The 23,416-nt window shown below is 35.5% G+C and overlaps 1 protein-coding gene across 2 annotated transcripts in view; it reads right to left on the bottom strand.

The window, feature by feature from the left end:
• Nucleotides 1-23,416, bottom strand: part of C6 (complement C6) — a 73,000-nt gene that overhangs the window by 36,747 nt on the left and 12,837 nt on the right. For both annotated transcript variants that reach the window (XM_074208505.1, XM_074208506.1), the window contains exons 4-6: nucleotides 21,217-21,358; nucleotides 10,155-10,293; nucleotides 1,478-1,678 (exon numbers count right to left, since the gene is read on the bottom strand). In XM_074208505.1, the coding sequence (XP_074064606.1) occupies nucleotides 1,478-1,678; nucleotides 10,155-10,293; nucleotides 21,217-21,358 (482 nt within the window). The remainder of the gene's footprint in view (nucleotides 1-1,477; nucleotides 1,679-10,154; nucleotides 10,294-21,216; nucleotides 21,359-23,416) is intronic.

The raw sequence follows: 23,416 nt of genomic DNA, 5'->3' as shown, positions 1-23,416 counted from the left end.
GTTTCTATTTAATGGTTTTCCAATGTAGCACTGCCCCCCAAAGATTACATCACAGGTGGAATAGACAGAGCTATTGTAAATCAAGAACCCAGGGTTCAAGTTACAACCCTCAGAAAATCACTTGGCCCTCTGTTTCTTCATCTTGTAAAAAAAATAACAAGACTCTTGAGGTTTCTACTAGTTTTTAGATTCTCTGATTTTAAATGATTTGGGAATGATTTTAAAGCCATACTTTCTTTTTCCATTTGCAGACAAAATAAGCTAAGTAGTTGAATAAGTTTAACTCAATGCAGTGGATAGAGCATTGACCCTGAAATCAGGAGAATTTGAGTTTAAATTTAGCCTCATACATTTGCATATTCTAGCTGTGTGACTCTGGAGAAGTTACTTATCCTGAATTGTTTCATAAAACAAGCAAAAATAGGTTTAGCTAAGAGTTAAACCAGTTTATTTTTCATTTTTTCATCTCACCTCTCTTTGCACCCTGTTAATTTGGCACCAGGAAGCTGTATTCGCTTTGACAGCTAATTAGTCTAGGTTACCTTCTAAATTGCTCCTGTTTCTTTTCCATTTATTTGATTATAAAATATTTTGCCTCTTCAAAAAATAAGTAAATCATAGATCTAGGGTAAGAAGGGACTTCATAGGTTATTTAGTCTAATTCTTTCCTTTCAGAATTGAGACTCAGTGATATTAAATTACTGGCTCAAAATTTCATTGTACTCCATTAAGTCCAACATAGTAAACTTTGATTTAGTACCAGAAATGTGCAAAATACAATATATCTGTGTGTGTGTGTACACACACACACACACACACACACACACACACACACACACATAAAATATGCCAGGACTTGCCCTAAAAGAATGAACAACCTAATAGGGGGATAAAGCCTATAGTGGTATTGCATTCATTTCAGAGCATATCCTCTGACTACTTATTGTTGGTCATGATGACTCTTAATTGGCTGCAGAGCCATATATTAAACACATATATTAAAGTGATGATCTTTTCAAGTCTTCCTCCTGTTGGCTTCAGGGATAAGGAGTGATCATGGACAACAGAAAGCAGAGTATTGCATCTCTAAGTATATATGGGGTAAGGATCTTCCTATATCTCTAAGGGCATGGTACAGAACTAAGCAAAATTTTGAAATAAGGGGGAACATGATAAATAAAGAGGAAAGATCCAAGTAATAAGTTATGCACAGTTTAAGGCGGGGAAGGGAGAGAGAAGACTTTTAGTTAACCTCCGAGTTGAAGCTTGAAAGGAGAGAGAGATTTCAAAAGACAGAGTGGAGTTTATATTAAATTCTTCCAGAAAAGTTAGAAAGTTGAGAGCAAAAGCAGGGAGCAGAGGGCAGAAGGTACAATAAAAGTGAATAATGAAAGTGGATTGTATAGTCTTAAATGTTATTCTAATATTTGAATTGCTTAGCAAAGGAAAAATAAAAAAGGCAAAAAATTTTGCCTACCTTTTTGTGGGAAGCTTGAATAGCTTGTTTGAAAGAGGATTGTTGAATGATTCTTTCCTTTCTTTTTGTTGACCATAACAATGGAATTCCTGAACGACTCTGCCCATGGAGATAAGCCGAACCGCTCTGAGCATGATCATTTCCCAGAGTAATTAAATTATTGTAGAAATCAGTTTTCACATCGTCTTCTTCATTATTTACCTGAAGAATATATCTCACATATTATTCATGAAATAATATATCATTAGTGTGTGAAGGTGGAATACACTTTGATCCCTGCCTCCATTCTTCCTCTACCTGAAGGTTTGTTTAAGAGTGTAGCCTATACGCCTGCTTTAAGTATCACAGGCCAACAGAAGTCTTGCTTGCATTCCCAGCAACAGACCAAAAAAAAAAAAAAACCTCCCCCCCAAAAAATGCAACTTCCTCCTTGGTGGCGCAAATACTGAATGCTATATTCTCTTGGGTCTTGGAAGCTGTATCCTTTAAGGTGAGAGGAGCAGATCCTACCAATTTTAGTTTTATATTTTTAAACTTGGAAGCAATCAGGGTTAAGTGACTTGCCCAGGGTCACACAACTAATCAGTGAGGTTGAATTTGAACTCAGGTCCTCCTGATTCTAGGACTGATGCTCTATCCACTATTCCATCTATCTACCCCAATCCCACTAGTTTTACTACTGTACTCCTGGTGACTTCTTCATTCTTTCTGGGGTCCCTTAGACATAGGTATCTTATTTCAAATCCTATCAATTCTCTCCCATGCCTGAATCCCAGAGGATCATGGCAGGTAGTTCTCTATTTTCCACCATTATACACCTCCCAGAAGAAAAGTGATCTCTTGATATCTTATCATGATGCTCAATTTTTGAGATTCAACACCCCCTCAACTCCTCATTGTCCTTTCTCCTTCATTTGGGGACTGAAAGATGTAGCACTAATCTCTTAAAAGCTTTCCTTTATGGAGGACTTTGAAATTTCAAACTTTCCAGGACAGAAATAGTCTTTATTTTTCTTATCTGTATTTTTAGGTTTAGCATAGTATGAGTAGATGCTTAGTAAATATTAATGGAATTAATTTATAGATGTAAAACTGGAAAGGAGTTCAGGGATTACATAGTATGACTCCCCCTTCCCCATTTTTCAGATGGTCACAGATTGTGTAATGACTTACTCAAGGATTATAGGAAGAATTTGAAGCCCCCACCTCTTTCTCCAGAGTCAGGGTTCTTTACAGTATACCATAGTATGGAAAACTGACTGTATCAGAAGAGTATGATATCCAGAAGGAAATTTAGAAAACCAAAAAAAAGGAGGAATAAAACATTTAAACTAAATCATCATGATGATGTTTTTTTCCCTAGAAGGAAAAAAATAGTCCCCCCCCCCGAAAAAGCAGTATCTTTTGTTCCAAGGAATCATGATGTGGGTCAACTGGTACCATCAGGAGAAAGGCTTGTTATGCTTGGGCACATGAAGAAGAAAGAAGTGTGGTGGTGGTTGGTGATTCCCTGCTTAGGGTTATCAGGGCAGTAATTTGTCAATGACATAGAGATCTGTTGTTCTTCCTGGGGCATATGACAGGGACAATTTCCTGAGATTTGTCAATCTTAATATCTTTTCTCATTCCATTTATACAATCATAGAAAGCATCTTTAGAAGACACATAGAAAATATTGCTAAAGAATATAAAGTTTTGGGTAAGAAATTGAAGCATTTATAATCATTGGTGGGATTTTTGTTACTACTACTACTACTACTACTGATTGAAGGGTATTCAGATGAAAGATGAAAGGTCAGTTTTTGGTGGTCAAGAAGATGCTGTTAAGAATGGATAAACTAAGACTTGAAACAGGTGGATGACAAACTGAACCAGGGATGGAGTAAATTTAAGCAGACCCAATAAAATTTATGTCTAGATGTAGATGATAGGTTTAGATATATAGATGATATTGATATAGATACAGATGATATAACTATAGATACAGTTACAGATGTTTTAGATATAGAGGTTAGAGATAGAGATGATATCACTATCATGTACATATAAATATATTGATATATATACAAATTATATATTTATATAAACATTAGTTATACATTCAGATGAAATATAGGTATATATAAAGATAAAGATATAGTTAAACAAATATAGATAGATATAATTATACCTATAGATGGTAACCAAAATTTGACATAATTTTCTACAAACCATGACTGACAGTATCAAAGGTCTTTGTCAGATTGAAACATGTTGAGTACAGACCTGTCTCTGTTCCTGACATTTCTTCTTGGGTTGTCAGTCAGCAAAACACTTATTCTTCAATCCTTTTCTGAAGGCATACTAGTTTTCAGATAGATGATCCTTTCCCAGTTGAAGGATCAGTTTATTGGGGTGGATTCTGGTAGGACTTGCCAGAAACAGAGGACTCCTATCACCTTGTGATTGTCACAAGGAACTTTTTCTCTAACCTTTATAGAGATGGACCATGGAAGCAATGGGGGATTACCTCTTCCTGCCATATAACTCGGAAAATTTCAGTCAACATTTACAAGAGCACCCCAATTTGCAAATCTCAACTGGAATTGAATTAACACCAGGTTCTTTGCCATAAGAGAGAAGTCTGATGGCACTCAAAACCTCTTTAGTTGAAACTTTGGTTAAAGAAGGATGTCTTCAATCTGAGGTAAATGGTTAGTGGTTTCAGCACTGATTGATGAAGGATTCATGGTGTTGTCAAGAATCCAGCTCAACTCTCCAGATCATATCTTTCATCACTCATCAGTGTGGCTCCATCAGCACTGAGTAGCTGAGATGCACCATAAATTGGGGCATCATGAAAGCACTTTAGGTAGCTACTATCAGCATTAAACTAAATTTCATCCGCCTTCTTACTGAATCAAGAATTGTGCATTCTTTAAGTTTCATTTGTATTTTACTTTTGTTGGGGTTAAATGTTACTTTCTTAGAGACAGATAAATTATCCTCCTGGTAAACCCTGTGGTGTTCTTGCTTTGTTTTTGTTGTTGATACTGTTTGTTTGTTTTGTTTTGTTTCTTATTTATAACAGCTTTTGAATTTTCCCATCATTTTCATCAAACCAATCTTGCAAGTGTTCTAACCCATATGAGTAAATTTGGTATTGACTAACAAATCACCGAAAGCTGCCCACTCCTTATGTGCTTCATTATTGCCAACTGTGTGGATCAGTTTTACCTCCATGTTAGCAATGAATTGTTACTGCTCAGAGAAGCACTCTAATCTATTTACATTAAGCTGTCTTTCCTCGGGGCTGCCACTTTTGTGGAATGAGAATATTTAGGATAGAGAGAGAATAAGTCTATAATTGGTCCAGCAGCCGGCAGCACATATTGTCTGTCACTATCTCTGTCTCTTTTCTTTACAATGGTATAGTCTATTAAATGCTAATGCTTGCTTCGAAGGTGTATCCATGAAATTTTATTGTGTTTTAGTAAATGGCAGACAGTATTTTTGACAAGAAGGTCATGGGGATGCACATCTTCAGTAATAAGTAGTCAATGCCATTATTGTTTCCAGCTCCATTTCTCCCAGGTATTTTCTGTCAAGTCTTTTAGTCTTGTATTAAAATCATCCAGAATTAAAATCTTGCCCTATTTTGTCATATTGATGATAACAATCTCTAGATTTTCATAAAATCTTTCTTAAACTCTTCAGGGCTCATCATGATGAGAACTTGGGCACTGGTGACAGTGCTGTCTTTCCTGCATATGACAATTACATTCTCCTGAGCCTTTTGTTTGTATTTTTTGGTGGATGTACAAATTTGTTGCCTCAATTATTTTTGATTGTAAAATCTCCATCAGCTTTACGACCTCCCCCTTCACTGTGATCACCCCAGAAAAATGTGTATCCAGCTTCAACTTCAGGAAGTTGGTTTTTATTTGTCATCCTTGTTTCCCTCAAGGCTGCTATTTGGATGTAATACCTGCTGATTTCTTTCTCAATAAGAACAGTTCATCTTTTAGGTCTACTGGATTTGTGTTGTCCATAAGCATGTGAACATTCCATTTACTGAGCATAATCAAAAAGTTTTCATACTTTTTAAAGTAATTATATTCTTCATTTAGCATTTGCATTTCTTTTGTAATTTGGCCAATTATATTTTTAAAGGAGTTGTTTTCTTTTTCCCTTTGGCCAATTGTGTTTTTAAGGAGTTGTTTTCTTGAATCAATTTTTGTGATTCCTTTTCCAAGCTGTTGCCTCTATTGCACATTTCTCATATCTTTTCCTAATTGTTCTTGTACCTCACTTGCTTGATTTAAAAAATCCTTTTTGGGCTCTTCCAAGAGGACTTTTTGGACTTGAGACGAATTCATATTCCTCTCTTGTGTTTCACAAGTAGACCTTTTTCCAATATCCTCTACTGAGATAGTTTTTTTGATCTTTCTTGTCACATAGTAGCTTTTTATGGTCAGGACTTTTTCTGTTTCTTTCTCTTTTTTGGCCTAGTTTATGATTTTTTAAAGCTGAACTCTGCTGCTAGGTATTAGAGGCACTGAGCCAAGCTTCTTGTTATGAGGATTAGAGGACTGGTCACTGACTTTCTGTGCTGGAGCAAGTGCTGATGGCATGCTGACCACCTTGGGACAGCCAGACCTGGTCATGCCTGCTATGACAGAGTTCTAGGGCTTGAAATATGTCTTCTGCCCTAAGACTGGAGCCCTCAAACTGGTCTGCTGATTTGGGACCAAAGGGTCTCAGCTGCTGATCTTTGCAGTGGCTAAGAGTCTCCTTCTAGCTTCCCTGACCTGTCTCCATGGAATTGCACACTGCCTTCACCTGAGTGAGATAGCCTTTTCCTGAAGTCTTTCCAAGATATCTTAAGCTGGAAAATTGCTCCACTGTCTTTTTGTGGGTTCTGTCTCTCCAGAATCCATTTTAGAGGCTTGGTGTTTCAGAGGGAAAGTGAAAAGTGTTCAGGCAACTTCTTGGCTATTCTCCACCATCTTGGCTCTTTTAAAACTTTTTGTTTTTTAGCTTGTGTACTTTGACAGTAGGATGTTTCCTACCTGCTCTGGTAAGAGATCAGAGTTGGGTGAAGCAGACAATTTTTACGGTACCTTTTCTAGTCCCTTCCTCACATTAGGAGGTGAGCAATGTGATCCTTAAAAAGGCTGCTCAGATACCCAGGGTCCTGCTGAATTCCATTGCTGCTTCCAATGAAAGAAGACTATGGCCTGGGCCACCTGTGTGTAAGATTATGACTAGAGATTTCGGTGTATTCACACCTGCTGCTTCATCACTTGCCTGTCACCACAGGATTATGATGTCTTTTCATTCATGCATAAATCAGATTTATTTGAGGCAGGGTTATCAAAGTCATCAACCTCCCCCTCTCTCTTCCAACACCATCAAAATCCAGCAGCAAGAGAAAGTCAATGACTGGTAATGACTTGGAATGCAGTGAATGACTGTTGTCTGATTTCTAACCAAGATGAAGTTCTCCCCAGCAACTGTGGCCATTGGAACAAATTGTTCTTTGCCTATTCTGCCAGGGGAAATCTTTATAAACTTGGTATAGATACCCCCACCCCCAACTCAATGGCTACTGTCAGCTTGATTTAGTCCATTTACCAAAAAATGGTTTATCAGGGTATTGCTAATGAATGAGCTACAGCTTCTTGGAGCCACAGGTGAGAACTGGGTGAATCAGGTGGACATCAGAGAGAGAGAGATGAGTAGCCCTAAAAAGAACTCAGCAGCTCTCACGTCAGAGGTACTAGTCCTTCCTGAATATACCCTAGACTTCAAGGTGATGGGAAGAAGAAAAGTAATTGCTTTTAAGGAATTCAATTTACTAGATCCATAAGAACCACATCCATAACTCCTAAGAACAAATGGTAGAGGTGTCTGCTGAGGAACTCACAGTTCATCTCTGAAGAGCCCACTTTCCCTGTTAACCCTGGGAAGGAACATACAAAATTTTAGTCAGCACATCGGGAAGGGAAAAAATTGAAATTTTAAATCTAACCTAATAGTTTCAAAAGAAAGAAAAAGAGATAAATCTGTTTTAAATTGTTCAAAGAGGGGAAAAGGAAGACAGATCATCTAAAATATTTATAGTTTTCTTTCTTTTGATTAGATACAACTTGAGCTTGCCTGGTTTTCTGAATCATAGGAGTATAGGATGTCAAATTTGGAAGGTATAGCAGAGGTCAATTCTGACCTGCAACTGTATCTTACCTGCAGAATTTCTCTCATGCAATCACCTGGTCTCTGTTTACATTTTGACAGTCTTCAGTTTCTCTTGAGTTAGTCCTTCCCACTTATGGACAGTTAAAATTATTACAAAATTTAACTTTTAAAAAATAGAAATACTAAATCTCCTTCTCTTTAAGTTCTGATCTATTGCTTAGTTCTATATTTTGGAGCCAAGCAGATGTCCAACCCTTTTTCCATATATCAAATTCTATCAAATAACTGCTTCATTAAATAACTGCTTCATTCCATGATAATTCCAATGTTAATAATCATCATTTATAAGATGCTTTAAGGTTTACAAAGCACTTTATACATATTAGCTCATTTGTTTCTTGCAGCAACCCTTTAAGTGGCTACAGTGGATAGAGAACTAGACAGAATTAGAAAGACTGGATTTGCCTCTGAAACATCCTAGCTGTCTGAATACAGACAGATGATACAGGATATCTCTAAATCTTCTGCATATCTACATTAGTAGAGGGAGGTTTCACACACACACACACACACACACACACACACACAGAAATGGATAAAACAAACCAAAACCAAAACCAAACAAACTTGACAGGTAGGTACCATAGGTTCAATTTTGTCATTTTATAAATGAAGAAATTATTACTCCTAAAAGTTAAATGATTTCTTCATGGTCACACGAGTTTCTTCTAGTCCTGCCACTTTATCCATTTCATCATCTAGCTACCCCATAAGCAGGCAATATATAAATACTTATTTTCTATCCTTCCCTTTCCCCTCTTCCCTTCTACACTACCTTCCCTTCCAAAGGAGGTCATGTGGACAGACTGTTGGATTTGCAGTTAATATCACCAATTTATTGATAAGGCTATTGCAACAGACTTTGTCAAATGCTTTGCTAAAATTTATGCATGCTACTGTATTACATCTACTGTATTACTCTTTAGTTGTTAAGTATGATTTCTTTCAGGGAACCTTCTCTACTCTTCCCATTTTGTAATAGTATTGCTTCCTGGAATGTCCCATCATACTTTGTTGGCACATCTCTTGGGCCATCATCTTTTATTAATTGTAAATTGCAGTTATTTGGGCATTGATTGACCCATTACTTTAACATACTCAAAGCTCTATAGGCTAGAGCTTTTCTTATCTAATCCTTGTATTTCACCTGATCCCATGTTCTATATACAGTAGGTGTTTAATAATATTTATTGGACTAATTTGAATTTTCTTGACATACCACAATAGTGACACTATTCAAAAAGACATTATCAAATTGTCTTGCAGGCCATATGATTGGGAAGGATTAGTTGCATCACAGTGATTCTTGGTTCTTTCACAACTTCTGAATCTGCATGAGCTAGAATAGTTAACTAACTATATTAATAGTGAAATGAGTTAACACTGATTTGTACATAAATCTTTCCTTCTCTCTTAGAATCATAACTTTAAAGTTAGAAGGGACTTCATGGACCACTATGGGAGTCCAGTCCCATCATTTTCTAGATGAAGGAAATGAGGTCTACCAAATGATTTTGGTTTTTTTTTCCAAGGCAATGGGGTTAAGTGGCTTGCCCAAGGCCACACAGCTAGGTAATTATTAAGTGTCTGAGGCTGGATTTGAACTCAGGTACTCCTGATTCTAGGGCCAGTGCTCTATCCACTGTGCCACCTAGACACCCCTACCAAATGATTTTTAGTAATAGTTAAATCTACCTAAGTCAAATCTCTACTCACTAGTGAGTGATTTTCTATAACCTCTAAGATTAAATACTATTTTGTCTTTATTTCATCCTTTTGACTGTCAATGTTGATTTCTGAATATTTTATGATGTATATCATTACTAACATAATAGTACATGAATATAATATAAATAGACAAACAACTATATATATATATATATATATATTTATATATATTTATATATATATGCTTATTCCTGGTAAAGTTTCTCCCCCCCCCCCCACTAATGGAGTACATGTTCAAAAACATTTGAAGCCCATTGTGTTAGATCACCAAGTTAGGAAAAGCAACATTGTCAGTAGCAAGCATCTTATTTTTATTATAAAATCAGATTCTTAGAAAAAAACAACAAGTAAACAAAAAAAATAGCAGGTTGATGCCTGATTAAAGACTTTAATTTCTCTTAAGCCTTGAGCAATTGGCTTGTGGCATTGGACTTGTTTTCCTTGCTGAGTTAATATCTATAAAGAATTGGACCTGTAGCAGAAATGAAAATGTCTGGGCAAATCTGATTATCTGAGTAGATCAAAAGATTTCTCTGTGTGAAGTTTTCCCCCATAGCCTGGTCCAGAGAATATCCTCAATGCTCTCAACCCTGAGGCTTCCGGACTCTGACATCCATCACCACTTCCAGGACTACACTGCAAAGTGGAATGGACTCTTAAGAGTTTGGCTATGAGGGTGACTGTGACATGAGTGACCTCAAGGTGGTTGTACCTCAAAGCTGATGCTGTCTATGTTGGCTGGGACACGGTAAGGGTTACTGGTTCTGCTGCTTTTGACAGTCGTGCATTTTCCTCCAGTGAAAGCATTATCAAGGACTTCTCCTCTGGGTTCTCCCGCCAGAAAGTGAAACCTAGGGACAAAGTAATTTCCAGGAATTGAATAGCTGTGAAGCAATATCTAGACTTTATTCCTCTTCTCCCTTGGATAGTTTCTGACATGTGAAGAATGCTTGAGAAAAGGGTTCTTAATTCTACCCCAGGATGCTGTATCTAGGGAGTGAGGAGGCTGATAAGACACTTTTCAGACATACTTGGCTTTTTCTCAGTCAGCTTACCCAATTTTTCTAGCTTTGAAATAACATTAATTTATTTTTATTTTTTAATTTTTTTTAGATTTTTCAAGGCAATGGGGTTAAGAGGCTTGCCCAAGGCCACACGGCTAGGTAATTATTAAGTGTCTGAGATCGGATTTGAACCCAGGTACTCCTGACTCCAAGGCCAGTGCTCTATTCATTGCGCCACCTAGCCACCCCTGAAATAACATTAATTTAAAGTTTATCAAACACATATAACCTTCCAAGTTAATTTATAAGGAAAAAAAAGACAACGTACTCCAACCTAGTCTCAGAGAACAAGAAGTGATGATAAAGATTATCATGTCTTAAGATCTTGGGGCTAGAAAGGACCTCTATGTAGGCAAGCCAATTTAATCTGTCAGCTTTACATGTGAGAAAACTGAAGCACAGAGAGGTGAAGGTATCACATAGGGTCATCAGGGTCACATAGGTAGTAAGTGGTAGAGGTAGGTTTTGAACCCAAGTCCTCTATTGTATCCAGTGCTCTAATTCTTGCATTTTATAGAGGAAACAGAGATCCTAATAGAAAAGGTATTTATTTCAGAGCTCCTGGAGATTCCAGTATAAGTCCTCATATGGGAAGTTTTTTTTTTTGGCTTTCTCTCACAGCATGCTGTTTTATATTATACAGACTCTACCTGGAACATGATTGCCTTTTCCAGCATTGCAAGCCAATGATTATCTAGTCTCTATTTGAAATCTTCAGTGATGGGGTACTTACTGACAAGGTAATAATTTCATATTTTGAAATCTTTTATTATTAGGAAATTCTTCCTTAATGGAGCTGAAATCAAATTTCTCCTTAATTCTCCTCATGATGACCTCTAGAGGCATAATGATGATGATAAAAAATATGTTATATGCCATTTCAAATGCTTTACAAATGTCTCATTTTATCATTGCAACCATGGGAAGTAGGTATTCTAATTATTTTCATTTTTTCAGATGGGGAAATTGAGGCAGACAGAAGTTAAATATTATACCCAGGATCACAGAGTTAAGAAATATCTAAGGTCAAATTAAAACTCAGGACTTGTTAAATCTGTGCCCCATAGCTTTACCTGCTGTACTACCTGCAACAACTCCCTCAAAGCACCTTGACCTTAGAAATCTGGACACTTAGTTGTATTAACTATATGACTTCCGGAGAAATCAATTAACCTTCCTAATCTTAAATTATCTCTTTTATTGCTGTCCATTCCTTCTGTCTCTTCACAATCCCATTTAGGTTATTCGAATGGTTTGCTATTTCCTTCTCCAGCTCATTTTGTATATGTGGAAACTGAGACAAAAAAGATTAAGTGACTTGCCCAGGGTCATACTACAAGTAAGTGTTGGAGGCTTTATTTGAAATCAGGAAGATGACTGTCATCTAGCTGCCTCCATTGCTATTGAAGTTACTATGATTAGAGCTATAATCATTAATATGCTTGCCACAGCTTCAACTTGAGTTGAGACAGTGGAAAAATACAGGTTATTATTGCTTTTATGTCTATGGACATTAGGATCATTTAACCCAAGTGACTCCAAATTGGAGTCCTATCACAACCACCACAACAAATAACATATTTTAAAAATAACAATTAGCCCACCCAATTTGACAATTTTGCAGAGATGACAAACATTATAACATAGTAACAGACAAACATACTAACAGACATGACTTTCCTCCCAGTCTTTTGACTACAAAGGCAACAACTTGGTATGCATGTTGCCATAACTCTTCCTTTAAATCCTCCCTAAATGTTCCCTTCTCTCAGCTAAGCAAGACTGGTTCCTTCATTCATTTTAATGAAATATGATTTTTCAATCTATTCACTATTCTCTTTGTCTTCTTCTGTACTCAATGTCTTTACTGTGCTGGTATCCTGAAGTGGACACATTTCTAGAGCTATGACCTGAAGAGGGCCATGTGCTACCTACCAAAGGAGATAACAAAGTACTGTGGAAAAAGGAGTTACTGACTTCTCTACAGCTCTTAAAGTTTAAGGATACTCATCATTTGGGGAATGGATGAACAAGAGTAGGATATGATTGTTTTGAAATACTACTGTGCTATAAGAAACAATGAGCTCCATGATGGAAAATGCTATTCAAATCTAGAGAGAGAACTGTGGGGTCTGAATGCAGACTGAAGTATACTATTTTCAATTTTTTTGTCTTTTTTACCCCTTTCTTGTGTTTTTTCTTTGTTCTAACTTCTTTCACAACATGACTAATGTGGAAATATGTTTAAAGTGATTGTGCAAGTATAATCTACGTCACATTGCTTGCTATCTTTGAGAAGGGAAAGGAGGGAGAAATGAGAAAAAATTTGGAACTCAAAATCTTATAAAAATGAATGTTGAAAACTATCTTTACATGCAATTGGAAAAAATACTATTAAGTAAAAAAAATGATGAACTCAATGATTTTAAATAACATAGAAAGACTTGTCCAAAATAAGAGTGAAATGAATAGAATCAAGACAACATTGTATACAGTAACAATATTGTTTTAAAAACAACTTTGAATGATTACATCATTTTGACTATTATAAATACCCAAATTAACTATAAAGGATGCTATCTGTATTCAGAGAAAGAACTGATAAATACAAGTATGTATAGACTAATTTTACAGATATATATATATATAATATATGTATATATATATATATATACATATATATCTTTGTGTCTAATGACAGCTGTCTCTAGGGCAAGGGGGAATGCATGTATGGACTAATTTTAAATTTATACATATTTGTATCTAATGACATTTCTGGGGCAGGGGGGAGAAAAAAGTAATTTACATGATAATAGCAAGTTGTGCATAGTAGGTTTGCCATTTTGATGTTATGGAAATATTTGGTTTATTGCAGAAATTAATAAAATAAAAATAAAATTTAAAAAAGGTTAAGGGTGTGTGCAGGAGGGATGCTGAACATCTGAACATGTCCAGAGCATCAAATGAATTTAAAATGATGTGGTGGGAGAAGAAATTAAAGAAACTGAGTGTATTTAGCTGAGAGAAAGAAACATGAGGAAAAGTTATCATAACATCTTTTATCTTTTATCCTCATTTAAGGTAGCAAGATATAGAGAAAAACAATCTGACTCTGGAGGCAGGAGGCTTACCTAGGATGCACATACTATATCATAGTGATCCTTGGCAAGTTACTTGACATCCCTGGCTCCAGCTTTTCCTATCTGTAAAGTCAGGGAGTTCAATTAAAGGGAATCTGAAGTCCCTCCTAAACCCATAACTCTATTTTTATTTAATTTTTAGTAAGCATGTTCATAATTGTATAGGTCTTCCAGGATTGAAAAATAGCCTAATATACATTATCTCAACTGAGCCTTATGATAACCTTGTAAGGTGTTACTATGTTCATTTTAGAGAGGGGAAACTGAGATCCAGAAAAGTCAGTAATAATGGTAATAATAACAATACTAATGATAATAGCATTTATATAGAGATTTAAAGTTTGCAAAGTCCTTTAAAATATTATTTCATTTGACCCACCACAATCCTAGAGAGTCAGTATTATTATCTACATTTTAATAAAAACAATACTAGCTAAAGTATATATATATATATATATATATATGTATATATGATGCTTAAGCTTTTCAAAGCACTTGATATATAACTTATTTAATCCTCACAACAAACCTATGAATTAGGTAATATTATCCCTATTTTAAAAACTGAGAAAACTGAAGAAGACAAAGGCTATTTAAATTGCTCAGGATCACTCAACCAAGAAATATCTAAGGCTGAATTTGAACTCAGGATGTCCTGATGCCATCCAGCATTGTCCAATAATATGCACTGACTGCTCACTCAAGATACTGCACTTAGTAAGCTTCAAAAGTGAAAAATGAAGGTCTTCTTGACTCCAAATCTAGTATTTTATCCACATTTCATGCTGCCTCTCATCTTCTCCATTATAATAGTTGCTTATCAGCCTATCATCCATAAATGAATCATAACTGTGGGTGACTGTTTTGACCAGAATCCACCAGTCAATGTGTCCTTGACACATGCTGTTGATTTTGTTGAAGAGTTGACAGATGTTAATATTCATCTGTTTCTCAATGGTGCTATTTTGGGTCTTTCACAGAATATAGTACTATTTTGCATTGCAACCCTGATGCAATACCGAATGTTGGCTATTTTTGCATTCACATTGGCTTTAAGGGCTGCATGTGAAGAGAAGCTCAGAGGGAGCCTTCAGACTGTGGTCCAGGGACTTTTTAATCCCCTGTGCTTTTGGGTATATTTTTAGTAGTATTTTATTTACATCCTACACAACCTTTTTAGTATAATAATGAGAACTCCAGAAAGAAATCTCCTAAAAAAGGCTGTTCTCAGCTATATTCTCTTCCCACTTCCACCCACTGAGGTGAGAAGGGGTTGGGGGAGATGATTTTACCTTTTGTATGTGTTTGATGATTCTTAAAACAATCACCCAGCAAGGACTTCAGAAAAAGTAGAGGTTTGTGTTTTTAAAAATTTGTATATCAAGTGACTAGCACATAATGGACACTTAATAAATAATTGATGGTTGAGTTTATTTGTTTGAAATTCAGAGACCTGTCACTTCTTGAAATGGCTGCTTTAAAGAGAAAATTCAATTCATTCAGAAAATTCAGAAAACATACGGTTGAAAATGATCTCACAGGCCACCTAACCCACTCAGCTATTTTTAACAAGTGAGAAAACTAAGGTCTGAGCTACTGAGATGATCTTCCCCACGTGGCACAGGTAATCAGTATCAGAAACAGGATTTGAACTGTCATTCTATGTATCCAGAGGCAGTGGTCCTCCCCCTATACCTCCCTTAAAACACATCAGTTATCATTTTCCCAGAATCACAGTTTTTGAAAGTTAGAAGGACCCTCATTAACTCTCTAAGCAAACCTATCCATGAAGGGAATTTCTCCTATAATATATCTGACAAATGGCAATTCAGATTCTGCTTCAAGATCTCCAAGAACAGGGAAATTTCTATTTCTTTAAGACCATTTTAGACAGTTCTAATCATGATGTGGTTTTTCTTGACACAGTCTAAACTTTTCTCTTCAACCCATACCCATGTTTCTTCTCTATGGGGATCTATATAACAAGTCTAATTCTCTTTCTCTTGACAATGCTTCAAATATGTGATAAAAGTAACATAGCTTCCAGGTATCTTGTTGCTTAAATCAGTTCTTATATGACACAGATCTCAATGTTTTTCAGTGTCAGTGATGTCTTGCTCTGGCATTTTCAAGTTTGTCAAGGTTCTTCTTAAACTGTGATATTCAAAACAGGACAGAACATAAGAGAGCACCACGAGACTATTACCTATCCATACCTGGGAAGTCAAGTGTCTGTTATTGCTGACCAAGATCCCAGCTGCCTTGTGGTTTTTTTTGGGATGGGGCACTGGGAAAGGTGAGCTGTAGTATCAAGTTTGTAGCCCATTACAGATCCCAGATCTTTTTTCAGACAACCTGCCATCTAACTTTGTGTGCACAAATATAGACTTTACATTTATCAGATTCAACTAAATGCTATAGCCTGTTAAGTACATTTTGGATCCAGTATATTAGCTATCTCTTCCAGGGTTATGTCATCTTAAAGTTCGACACACATGTCCTATGTCTTCATCCAAGTCACTGATAAAAATGTAGACCACATAGGGTCAAGCACAGATCCCTGGGTTGCTTTCACTGGAGACCTTCCATGTTGACATTGAATTTTAAAAAACTATTCAGAGTTTAGCAACCCCCCCTTTCTGAATTCATTTAATTGTATTAATATCTAATACATAATGTCATGGAACATTATTGTTCTACTAGAAACCTGGAGGGATGGGAATTCAGGGAAGCCTAGAATGATTTGCATGAACTGATGCTGAGTGAGATGAACAGAACCAGAAAAGCATTGTACATTCTAACAGCAACATGGAGGGTGTTGAACTACCTTGATAGACTTGCTCATTCCACCAGTAAAACAATCAAGGACAATTTGGGCTATCTGCAATGGAGAATACCATCTGTATCCAGAGAAAGAATTGTGGAATTTGAACAAAGACCAATTTAGAAAAAAAATCATTATCTCATTATGTAATCTTGCTGTTTCTTATACTTTATTTTTCTTGCTTAAGGATATGATTTCTCTTTCATCATATTCAACTGAGATCAATGTAAGCAATGAAAAGACTAATAGACTGCCTTCTGTGGGGGTGGGGGAAGGGAAGCAAGAATAAGAGGAAAAATTGTAAAACTCAAATAAAGTTTTAAAAAATATCTAATACATACTTCCCCATCTTTTGCAAAAGAATAGCATAAGGTATTTTATCAAACCCTTTGCTGAAAGCTAAGTAAATTATAGCCATGGCTATAGTTTTCCTCATTTGCCCATTACTAACCTTTTCAAAAAAATAAGTAAGATTTGTCTGACATGACCTTTTCTTGATGAAATTACGCTTATGCTGTAATTGCATCTTCCTTTCTAGGTATTATGAACTTCCTCCTTGATGATCTATTCTAGGATTATTTAAAGTCAAACTTATTGGCCTACAGGATGTAGACTTTGTTCTCTTCCCTTTTTTGGAAAATCAGAACAATATTTATCTATTTTCAGTCTTATTATACTTCTCCCATTTTCCATGACCCTTTATATATCACTAGCAGGAGCTCAAAAATCCTGTTTGCCAGTTCATTAGGAGCAAGTGCTTTGAATCATTGTTTGAATTTTTTAAAAAATTTATTATTCCCAAAGAATCTCCTTTTAGTAACTTTTATTTTACCATTTCTCTTACAAAAAACTTTCTCCTTGATAGAAAAAAGAAGTAAAATTGTAAGTGAGTACATCTACTGTCTCTCTATTGTCAATCAGCATCCCATTTACCTTAAGCAAATTTCTGTTCTGTTTTTGAACTTCCTTTTTCTTCCAACAGAACTTGAACAATTCCTTTTTTGTTGTCCTTATCATCCCTCAGCCTCCTCAGCCCAGAATCACCTTCAGAAGTACTGATACTATTTTTATAGAATTGTGCCTTTTCTTCCATCTTCTGTAAACTTCTTTTTTTTGTAAGGTAATGGGGTTAAGTGATTTGCCCAAGGTCATATAACTAGGTAATTAAGTGTCTGAGTCTGAATTTGAACTCAGGTCCTCCTGACTTTAGGGCCACCTGGCTGTTGCCTTTGTAAACTTCTTAAAAAACAAACAAAACAATTAATTGACTGGAGAGTTCCCTGTGAATGTCTTCAGACATATTTCATTTTTTCCTTCTTATTAAAATTCTTTAGAAAGACTTCAGACTTTCATTCTTGGCCATCTCTTACCTTGTCTGGGCTCATTTCCTTCACAGATTTAGTTAGATGTAACCTATTTTTCTTCCAACTTTTTTGAAATCCAGTTTCTTAAAACTGTTTGGTAGATGTCAAATAATGCCTGTGTTTTACCTCCTTCTCTATCATAGACTCTGAGTGGGAATTTCATTGCCCTTTTCCCAGTTCTCATCATTTTCACCTCAGCAACCAATTCATCCCTATAACAGAGAGTCAGATCCAGAATGTAATTTCCCTTTTTCAGTTTGTCCACTTTTTGAAGGATGAAATTATCACAAAAGCAAGTCAAGAAGTTATTAGAAGTTCTGCTTTTGGCAGAAAGAGAGCTCTAGTTAGATGTAAAGTCTCCTATCATTATCATTTCATGTCTCTATACCTTATTTGTGATCTATTCTTCCAAACTCTTCATCCATATATTCTTTCTGTAGAGATGATCTCTGATATGTTCCAAGGACAATAAATTTGTTGTTTCTCTTTATTGATCTTAACCTAAATACTTTTCTATGCCTTTCTCCTGTTCCTAGAGTTTCTCACATGAATATGCATTAGAGACTTCTAGGCAACATAGTGAATATAAAGCTGGAATTATCATCAAGAATAGCTGAGTTAAAATCTTGCTTTTCAGACACATAATCTGTATGATTTTGGACAAGTCTTTTAACCTCTCTCAGCCCCAGTTTCTTTAATTGTATAATGGGGGAAATTATAGTGCCTACCACAAAGGATTTTTGAAAGGATCAAGTGAGAAAATGAATATAAAATGCTGTATAAATGTTAACTATTGTCATAAGACTACAATGCCCCACAATCTCCATCTATGTTTTTCTTTTCAATAAGGTATACTCATCCACGGTCCTGGTTCAGTGTTGGGTTACATCTCACAAAATCTTAATAATGTTTAAGTGGCCACATTTGCCTCCCTACAGATCAGTACCTCTAGTTCCTCATGTTTTTTACCTAAGCTTTGGATATTTATATTGACATATGGCTTCTTTGTTGGATTTTGAGTTGCAGCTAGTGACACGATGGATGGAGCCCTAGTCTTTGAGTCAGGAGACCCAAGTTCAAATCTAGTGTCAGAACTTACTACCATGGAACCTTGCAAGAGTCAATCAACCTCTGTCTATGTCAATTTTCTCAAATTTAAAATGAGTATTACAATGGCACTTACTAGCCAGGCTGTTATGAGGATCAAATAATATAATAATTGTAAATCATTAACACAGTGGCTGACACATAGTAAACTCTTAGTAAATACTTACTCTGTTCATTCCTTTGGTGAATGTAGAGATGGGTAACTAGAAAGGCAAATGGTAGAAGTGAAAGAGCCCTAGATTTTTTAAATTGTAAAAAACTGAGTTCCACTTCAAGTTCTGCCATTTATAAGCTGTGCTTCTGTAAGTTATTAATCTTATTTGAACTTCAATTTCCTCATTTGTAAAATGTATAATATTCATCTTTGACCTTATGGAGTTGCTGTGAAGATCACATATATATATATATGTATATGTTAAATAAATTATTATAGCATATACATAATTGTTTCATTTTGAAAACTGTAAACTAGAGAGATGAGAGGGTATAGTAGAAAGAATGGAGGCTCTACAGTCAAAAGAATTCTTATTCCTGATACTTTTTTACCTCTGTGAATTTGGGCAAATCATTCAATTTCCTTGAGTTTCCTTTTCTGTAAGATTGCCAACTTGGATTTAAATACTACTGAGGTCCCTTCTGGCTCAAGAGTTATGATCCTATCAATGGTAACATGTTAAAGCTGAAGAGGATGGGAAATCAGTGCAATTCTGGGGCAAAGAAATTCTTATCAGAGGATGTCCCAAATCCTCAGAGTCAATGGTAAAAGAACCAAGTCACTCTTGAACCTGTAATTCCAGGTGGCAAGAGTGTTTATGACAGATACTCTGCTTAGGTCTGGTACAACACTGCTAGTTAATCATGTAAAAGCAAACAAGAATTCATTATCTCTTATTTGTTTCTCTTTTTTTTTCCTCTTGATCTTAAGGTTTTGTCCTATTCATCTCTAGAAGTTAAATAATCCCTATACCCTAATATACCCCAATCTAAGACACAGTGAGCTGTTGGCCTCTTGGTCAGTAGCTAAAGAGGTAAAGGGACTTTATTGATATTGCTCTATCAAAGGAATTTCACGAAGCTATCTTCCTTTGTTTTGATCATTCCATAATTATTCTTTTACTTATCATTCAAGATAAACCTCAATTACTTCTCTCAAGTTTTGAACTTAAAGTGAGGAGTTCTGGACTCTTGTCCAAGTTTCTAGACTAATTGTGTGATCTTGGATAAGTCAGAGAATCTGACTTAGAAAGTACCTTGGCAACCCTTTGATATGAGCCATGTTGGAGAAAAAAATCTGTTCAAGTGTGCATGTATCATTTACTTGCAGTTTTTAAATAATGACAAATGTACTATTGCTCAAGGCATCCCATTCCATTTTTGGGAAACTAAGAAGATTAAAAAGTTTTCTCATATCTAGGGGTATGCTGGTCAATGTTTAACAACGAGTTCTCCAAATCCTTGACATACTTTTAAATTTAATTTACATTATTACCATTTTCCCATATCTTTCTTAAATCTAGATAATCAATTAACCAACACATTTTCAAGGTATATTTGCTTACAGTGAATATTTAACAATGGCTTTATAAGCCCTCATGAGCTGACTTCAGCACAACCCTGAAACTATATCCAGCATAAGTTTCCTTTTATAATTTCTATCCATTTCTTCTAGTTCTGTCCTTTAGGCCAAATGGAACCCTTTTAATCCTTCTTCAAGCATTTGAAGTTGGTTATCACATCTTCTGAAATAAGTCAAAATATTCCCACTGCTTCACCTCTATGGGCCTTTGTTTTTTTCATCTATAAAAGGATCAGGTCTCTTGCTTCCTTAAAAGCCTGATTCTGTTTCTGCCTGCTTTTAAACAACACTGGAATAGCCAAATATACTTAGAATCTGTTGCATGACTGAACTGATATCCTTTATAATAGCAAATTCTTCAATGACATCATTAAGGTCTACATGCCATCCCAAGACTGGAGGAAGGATTTCCTTTCTTCCAGACACTCCTTCTCATCAGGACAGGGCTGAAGGCTCAGTCACTACAAATGGCACTTATATGCATATCTAGAAATGAGAGGTTTGGACTCAGGTTCCATCCAACTCTAGCATCTCTGGCATTCTATAACCACCAAGGTGTTGTGAGTAGGGGCACTGAATTGACAATGGGAAGGGAGTTAAGGGTATGGGGTGTTTCAACAAATATTTGCCCCATTTCCAATTCTAGCTCCATACTTCTGATTTTCTCTCTATAAAATTGGTAAAATTATTGTTACATACCCATTTCCCATTAGTTGTACACTTGGGATAGGTGGATACACTCTATTACACACTCTTTTCTTTCTTTCACAATCCTTCTCATCTGAGTTATCTCCACAGTCATTTTCTCCATTGCATAACAAGGACATGACAATGCATCGACCTGTTTTGAAAAAAGATTAAGTATCATTTAACAAAATATGCTAATATTTTATAGACAAATAAATTTGGGCTGCAAATCCTCTGGTTTCAAGCAATATATAGGAAATATTCTAATAGTTTGAAAAATAGATATAAGAATTTCTGGAAATAGGGTGATAATTATAAACTAACTTTTATTCTTTTTTGTAAGAGGCCAACAGACATCTGAAGTACCAATTTAAATATTTGTTTTATTTTGTCATAAAGGGAAATGAATCTTAGCAGCTTCTCATTGCACTGAACAGTAGAACAAATACTGCCTTCTTAAAGAGAGAATACATATACATCCATTGTATTATATCCTGGATGACAGAATCAAACTCACTTAATTATTTTTATTGTTTTTTAGAGGACAATGCAAAGTGCAGCTCTTCTTTATGACCACTACACAAGAAGTACTGAGGGACTATTGGTAGAAACAATGACAGGTTGACATTTAAATTATTTGAAAAGGTCTAACTACTGAATTCCAGGTGGGGTGAGCAGGAATTGTCAATTCATGGAATTGAGTATTATTAATATTATCAGTTATATGTTGGCCACAAAAACAAGGCCATGAAACCCTGGGAAATTTATGTGTCATAGAAGAAAATAAAAAATATTTGACTTTTCAGTGGAATTAATCATTTAAAAAGTAGAAATGATCTTTATAAAAGGGATATATATATATATATATAATATTTTCATTAACTGCAATAATTAGAAAATTCTGATGAAATGATCTTTGCTAAATGAGAATTTTCCAGAAAATGTGTTTCAGTTCTTGTTTTAAAAACTTTCTAAAGTGTTCATCTCTAACTTCAGTGAGAATGTAGTAAGGCTTTCTTGAATAAATCAAACTCATAAGATATTACTATACTTGAAAGTTAATTTTTATTTTATAAGACTAAAAGATTTTGCTCTTTATATAGATCCAAGACACATTAAAATGTTTTTTGCTTTGTTTTTAAACAACAAAATTCCTGTTATTTTGGAATAGGATAAATATGGAAGGTCAGCATGGCATAGTGAATAGGGGACTGGTCTTCAGTTTTAGAAGATATAGTTTTAAAATTTGTCTCTGACAAACAGAAATGGGCAAGTCTCTTCATTTCTTAATATTCCAAGCAATTCTCTAGAAGAGTTTATAGAGGTCCCAGCACTTGGGACAAAATCATGTAAGGGTAGATGGAAATGTTTTTCCAGAAAGTGTGTTCTAGCCCTCTGTGGAAATTGAAAGGAAGGCTGCCAGCAGAGAGATAGTTTATCTGTAGCTGTAATTCTGGGGGAAAGGGGTCAACTCTTTCTTTCTTTCACCCTTGAAACTAGAGCCTGGTTCAAGATCTTAACCATCCTGTTCTAGTGGCTTTATGTATTAAACTGTAAATTAGTTGCTGTCTACTGTATCAGTATGCTCTCTACTGTATCACCTAACTACTTCTTTTTTTTTTTGCAGGGCAAATGGGGTTAAGTGGCTTGCCCAAGGCCACACAGCTAGGTAATTATTAAGTGCCTGAGACCGGATTTGAACCCAGGTGCTCCTGACTCCAGGGCCAGTGCTTTATCCACTATGCCACCTAGCCACCCCTCACCTAACTACTTCTAATGACGATACATTTAATTTGTTTGTTATTTGTTATGTCAAGAGGTATTTATTTCTTTGACTTTTTAAAAAACTTGCATAACAAGGGAATATAAAGAGTTCCCTATAAGCTAAGAAATCTCAGATCAGAACATATACATACACAACACACTCACACAGCACAGGGGTAAAGAAGAAAAAATATTCTTAATGGAGAATTTAGATATCTAAAAGATTGAAAGGTTTTTATTTTAAGTTTTAACTTATGGCTTCTGTGAATTTGGTTTAGAATTCTGACATTAACACTTTTAGAAAGAAAAAAAAATTATTGCTATTCTATTAAAATATGGATAAATCATAGTTTAGTACAAACTTCACTGACATTGGAATCCTATGACTTGGGTTATTATCTCAAATTTAAGTTTCTCCAAATCTCTAGACTTCATTTTACTCCATCTC

Source organism: Macrotis lagotis, chromosome X (assembly GCF_037893015.1).
Source record: "Macrotis lagotis isolate mMagLag1 chromosome X, bilby.v1.9.chrom.fasta, whole genome shotgun sequence".
Lineage (NCBI taxonomy): Eukaryota > Metazoa > Chordata > Mammalia > Peramelemorphia > Peramelidae > Macrotis > Macrotis lagotis.
This window is presented reverse-complemented; position numbering and strand designations above follow the sequence as displayed.